This window comes from Poecilia formosa, unplaced genomic scaffold (genome assembly GCF_000485575.1).
Source record: "Poecilia formosa unplaced genomic scaffold, Poecilia_formosa-5.1.2 Scaffold2548, whole genome shotgun sequence".
NCBI classification, from domain to species: domain Eukaryota; kingdom Metazoa; phylum Chordata; class Actinopteri; order Cyprinodontiformes; family Poeciliidae; genus Poecilia; species Poecilia formosa.
In genome coordinates, this window is record NW_006802487.1 from 1 (window position 1) to 5960 (window position 5960).

The 5960-nt window shown below is 41.1% G+C and overlaps 1 protein-coding gene and 1 pseudogene across 1 annotated transcript; both read left to right on the plus strand.

Moving 5' to 3' along the window:
* The first annotated feature begins 104 nt into the window (after positions 1-104).
* Positions 105-1181, plus strand: LOC103133301 (magnesium transporter NIPA1 pseudogene; annotated as a pseudogene).
* Positions 1182-3078: 1897 nt separating this feature from the next.
* LOC103133302 (magnesium transporter NIPA2-like) lies at positions 3079-5909 on the plus strand. The gene is made up of 4 exons (XM_007545083.2): positions 3079-3533; positions 3639-3860; positions 5432-5488; positions 5740-5909. The coding sequence occupies exons 1-4, from the start codon at positions 3473-3475 to the stop codon at positions 5892-5894; spliced, it is 495 nt and encodes a 164-aa protein (XP_007545145.2). The 5' UTR covers positions 3079-3472; the 3' UTR covers positions 5895-5909.
* The last annotated feature ends 51 nt before the right edge of the window (positions 5910-5960 follow it).

The following is a 5960-nucleotide window of genomic DNA, read 5'->3' on the forward strand; positions in this document are numbered from 1 at the left end:
AAAATGTAATCCTCTTTTTTTCAATCTATAATGGACCTAATGTGCTGTCGTACATTTCTCTTTTTCACTTTTACTAACACTGTTTAATGAAACACGGCGGACAGTGTCACTCATCGTCTGCTCTTTCCTCCTGCAGTGTTTGTAACCTACATCCTGCTCGTGGTGCTGACCCTGGTCGCCCTGATCGTGTGGGTCGTTCCAGCTCATGGGACGTCCAACATCATGGTGTACGTCGCCATATGTTCGCTTCTGGGAAGCTTCACCGTCCCGAGCAGCAAAGGACTCGGCCTGGTGGCTCCTGATGTGTTCGGCGAAGGACAGCCAAGCGTCGGTGCCGTGGCTCTCTTCCTTGGCCTGCTGGGGGTGCTGGCGGTCAGCATACTGATCCAGTTCTTCTTCATCAATAAGGCCTTGGAGTGCTTCAGCTCCAACATATTTGAAGCGATATACTACGTGACGTTCACGTCCACCGTGATTTTCGCTTCTGCCCTTCTGTTCAAGGAGTGGATGGGACTCACGGTCACCGACGGCCTCGCCATGCTCTGTGGCCTGACAACGGTGTGCGTGGGAGTGATACTCCTTCGAATTTCCCAGGAAGCTGTGATAAACTGGAAGGAGAAAAAGGAACCGAAAAAGACAGACTGATTGTGCTACGGTGCTTTTTTTGTTGTTTTTGCAGGACACAGATTCTGTTGCTCTGCTCTACCTCCCCTTTAAGTGACCAAAGCTGTGAGATGAAACAGTCAGCCGTGACCTTTGACCACATAAGTGTGAGGAGGAAAGCATTGATTACATTGTGAGCATCTTAACGGATAGCGGGTGGGATTTGTTAGGGAACAAAATGGCGTTCTGTACAGGAATACTGAAGTGTAGGGACTTTATACTGTGCCTTGCAGAAGTGGTGATGTAACTAGAATTTTATTACATTTTGATAGAGCACAACCTCAAACCTCTATGCATTTTATCAGCTAGACCAATGTAGAATAACGCAGCATGAGGAAGAGGAAAAAATATGTTTTATGATCACACGTGACATACACTCCACCCCTCTAACTCAGTGAATCATGATGGTGCCACTGCCATGTTTTACTAAGGGGGTGGCTATTTACACAAATAAAAATCAAAAGGTTGTCCCTTTTTATGAAACCCATACGGGTCTCTTGGAGGAGTGCACTGAGAAATCGGCTCAAATTTCCTTCGTTTTGGCAAATTGTCAATCGGTTGATACTTACAAGTGAAATAGAGCTGGACAATAGACCAATTATATATATATAGATATATATAGATATATATATGTACAATGTGATCAATATCAATACATAATACGTCTTTTAATAGAATTTTCAATAATGTCACTGAATTCTGATCCAGAACCGCACAGCATTCTGGGGGATGTAGGCCGAGGAAAGGCTTTAGCTGCTCAACCTCTCCCGGACTAGCTAAGCTAGGCCGGTGGCATCAACTAACTCACGCATTCTTTGGTTACCTGGCAACAACCATATTTTTTGCTTAAAAAAAATGGTTTGAAAATCATGCGTAATTTTCCTTCCACTTAAAGTAAGTTGGTCTGTCAAAGGTGATAAAAGTTCCTTTTAATACTAAATAGCAGAATTGGTATTCTGTTATTGACTCCTAGTTTTTCTATTATAATAACATAAGCCATAATTATCCCTGTTATTCTAACTTTATCTGTCAATTCATTCCAAATTACTATTAAACTGCCTGCATCAGTCGTATCTAAACAAATCACTCTGCTTTGGTTCATCTACAGGGTTTCCCCACAGGGTACTTAAGGCATTACCTACCCTTGGATTTGAACTGTGCCTTTTGAATTATTCAGAGTCATTTCAGCTGGTGATTCTTGAGCACCGGTGTTGCATAAAAGATGAAGAGCAACTGTATCGTTTCAGTCAGATGAAGGGATTTTTAAAGCTGATGGTTTACACTTTTATTTAATTTTATTACAATGTCGTATTTTTTTTGTAATCTTTAATGATTTTACATGTAATAAATTAAATGAAAAGCTGTCTCCTGTGGGATTTTCTTATTACAGTCTCAGTTGGATTTCTACATATGAAGTTATACCGTTTAAGTTGAAACGTTTAATGATTCATTTGAACATTCCTCTTTCCAGGGTGGAATGTTCTCACAACAAACAACTTTCCATTTTTTTTTAAATGTTAACTCTGGATCCCTCTGGTTATAATTGTGCATACAAGAAAAATACTATACACATACCTCACCCACTAACTATTATTATATCCACTTGGTGCACTGATTCTCCTAGCAGCACAACAGATCCTCAGCGTGATTCCACAATTGTAGGTTCGAAAGCATAACTTTTAAGTCATTTGTTGTTGTTGTGATCAAAAAGCTCAGTTTGAACATACCAACATCTGAAAGTGACAGGTTTTTTTCCTCCGGGCCTTGTCGGAGTCGTCTTAACACATCCAGATAACTTGTATTTAATTATAAAGTTTTGAACTGATTATTTTGAGGGAGTATGTTTGTATGATTTTGATGAGGGAATGCCATTATTATATGACATAATGTCTGTCATATTTTTTTATAAACCTCAAAAAAGTCGATTTTGCATAACACCAACCTTTATAGCAGCCCTAAAATATATTCTCTTTATGGCCTCGTGTTCGTTTGAGCCGCCTCTTCGTTTCTTTGCCTAAGGTGTTAAAGTTTTTAAGTTGTTTTTACACTGATTCTGTCATTTTGTTGTAATGTAGAACCCAGTGGTGCCGGTGTAGTGTTTCCTGTCCGTCGGTAAGTGATCTCTGTGGTACTGGGTTTCAGCCTGCGGAGGGCACACGGTTCAACGGTCTCCGCTCTGCCCTGATAAGCAGAAGAAGAAGCTCGTGGTGCGGCAGTCCTCCAGTGGCCGCTATCGGTACCTGGTTGAAGAAGGAGGAAACATTATGTGACCGTCCAAAGCAGAGCCGAGACGCAGGCTGGCCAGTCGCTGTTCGCTTGTTTCAGAGGGGAAAAAATACAGCCGCCTTTGAGCAGGTAATTAAGGTGGGGACTTATCAAACTGCGCTGCTTGTCGCTAACAATTACTCCTGTGGCTTAGCTAGGAGTGCTGTGATGCTAATGGTAGCTAACGTGTTCAACTCGCTGTATCCACTCATTTGTAGATGAGTCAAATTATAGGTTAGGCGCGTCAGAGCAACTGCAGAAGCAGCTTATTGGTTGGTAATAGAGCCTTAATTATGACCCGAGCTTCCTCAGGTTAGCTTCCTATCAAGGTGCACCCAACATTCCCATTAGAGGAATGCCACTTCCTGATTCCAAACTCCTGAAATAAGTTCATTTACATAGCAGCTGACCGAGTTTCACAAGGCTTTGTGTCTGTGGCAGCACAACACTCAGACAACCGGTTGGATATGCTCAGTCTCTCATGTCTTTGTATGGGATAAGGCAACTGAGGGGACTATATGTTCTTCAACGCGCTGCGCCCTAGATGGATTTCTTCAACGCGTCAGGTTATGGTTTTCCGCTGTGTAATGTGTCCTGTGTCGCCGGTAGGTTCCCGCTGTAAGGGATGGACGTGAAGTCTGAGGAAACTGTGTTGTTGTTTCTTATTGTGCTCTTTCACCCCCCCCCCCTCTCCCTCCCTTTCCATCCAGGTTGCCAGAACTGCTCCTTTGGTGAGCATCTTCCCTGCTTGGTGGTAGATGTGAAAAATCACTCCAACACATCCAGGATCACCATGGGTCAGGACCGGGGGAAGTACGATTTCTACATCGGCCTGGCTTTGGCCATCAGCTCCAGCATCTTCATCGGTGGAAGCTTCATCCTGAAGAAGAAAGGTCTTCTGAGGCTGGCTAAGAAGGGATCGATGCGGGCAGGTACCGGCCGCTCTCTTTCTGAACACCCAGATCACAACATATCTGATTGAATTTGCCAGCTTGCCCTTAAGGCACTCCCTGCCGCTGATGTGCATCGCTGACAGCCAAACCAGAAGTCGGACCAGTCAGGAAACTTGCTAATCCCTGCCCTGTGATTTACAGGCGTGTTTAAACCAGCTCCCTGGAGCAGGGTGTGTTCATGTGTGTTGTGTGTGTCACAGTCTTTTCAACTCCTGGTAATCATTAATATCAATAGCTCCCTTGACCTTTTCCTCAGATTTGAAGGTTCTTCCTTAGGTTTGTTTCAATAATGGACTTTAGACAGCAAGTGTAATGAAGATTAGATGATATCTTAATGGTTCGCAGTGTCTAACAGCATTTGTGTAACATAAATGAGCTAATATGAATTTTAAACGTTTTTTATAGTCAAACCTACAAAAGAGCAACACTTTTAGTGTGAGGATCATCTTGATTCTGTCTTTTTTTTTTTGTCCAGGTCCCTGAAGAACTTAGGATCTAAACATAATCTTAATTACTGGTTTAGTCACTCTAGTTTTATGGAATGACTAATAATGTCGCAATATTCCATTGCGACATTAACATTTGCAATAATGTCACAGTGAAATATTGAGGCTTTTATTTGGAAGAGTATTTCTATGCCTTATTTTAAGAGAATTGGCGATCTAATGCAGACATCTGCAACATGGAGCTCTGAGTGTCTCTTTAGACCTTCCAAGGTTTAATAATAATAATAATAAATGTGACTAAAAATGCTAAAGAATCAATTGATTTTTTTTAAAATAAAGATGTAATAAATCCAGGTTTTAGGAGTTGATGTATATGTATGGAAATAATTGCACTGTATTTTTTTTTTTACAATAGAATGCAATTAAAAGTATAAGTAGTAATTTTTATTTCAGATATTCCCAAAATATCAAAATCCCATACAAGAAAAATGGCTCAATCCTCACGTTTTCCAAAATTTTCATGTTTTTGTGTATTTCAAAACCCAAAAATAAATAAAACGGGTTCTTTAAAAAATATGATCATTTAAATAGTAATGTAACATTTGCATCTCTAAAGTTTTATTTAGATGAACTGGAGCGAGGGCTGAAATGGCTCTTTAGATCGTAAAAGTTGCCAACTTCTGATATGACTTATAAGACCCCATCCCCTTTTTTTAATGATGGGATCTGTAAGCTTTATTTTGAAAGGCCTGGCTGGTCCAGTGTGCAGCTGTATGCTGTCCTGGTCCAGTGTGACCAGTCTGGTCAAGCAAATTGAAACCCAGTCTAGTAGTAATCTAATATGTAAGAATTTAAGTCTTCTATTTTGGGAAACTTACACAAATCACACAAAGTGCTATGGGTCAAGCAAAATGGCCGCTGTTCAAATAGATGGTTTTGGGGGGGGGAAAAAAACTTCTCAAAAAGTGAGTGGTAAGTAAGATCAGATGCCTCCTTATGATGATTTTCTTTTACTCGGTTCTTCTTAGATGTGAGGTTGCTTCTTGATTCATTCCTCTCTTATTTATTGATGCAGTAATAAATTCAGTTTTCTCTGTTTTTCAGGGCAGGGCGGTCATGCATATCTTAAAGAATGGTTGTGGTGGGCTGGTTTACTATCAAGTAAGTGATATGCTTTGTGTTATTGTAATATTTTTGATCACATTTCCAAATCTGTAGATATATATATATATGTATTTAAAAAAACATTTCAGCAGATTGGCTTCAGTGACATGGGTCAGTGTGTTGGTACTCAGTTTTGTTGCGGTGTGGCAAACCTCAGACAGTATTACATTGTTTCCCCACGTCTGGCTCTATTGTGACATGTTCTGACTGTATGCTAACGTTTTGTTTTTTTGGTCGGTTTTTTCCAGTGGGTGCTGGGGAAGCAGCCAACTTCGCAGCATATGCTTTTGCCCCTGCCACCCTGGTCACGCCCCTGGGAGCCCTCAGCGTGCTCGTCAGGTATAGACGCCTCATCACGTGCACTCGACACCGAAACGTTTTATCAAAAACATCGTGCAGCTGAAACTGGAACAAATGGCTCTTTCTTGTTTTTCAGTACGTTCTTGAGTAAATGACCTGAAGTAACACA

Excerpts from the sequence above, each read along its gene's own strand:
- LOC103133302 (XM_007545083.2), top strand. The coding sequence starts at position 3,473 with ATGGATTTCTTCAACGCGTCAGGTTATGGTTTTCCGCTGTGTAATGTG. Across the intron at positions 3,534-3,638 it reads TAATGTGTCCTGTGTCGCCG|GTTGCCAGAACTGCTCCTTT; the intron begins GTAGGTTCCCGC and ends CTTTCCATCCAG. Across the intron at positions 3,861-5,431 it reads GAAGGGATCGATGCGGGCAG|GGCAGGGCGGTCATGCATAT; the intron begins GTACCGGCCGCT and ends TCTGTTTTTCAG.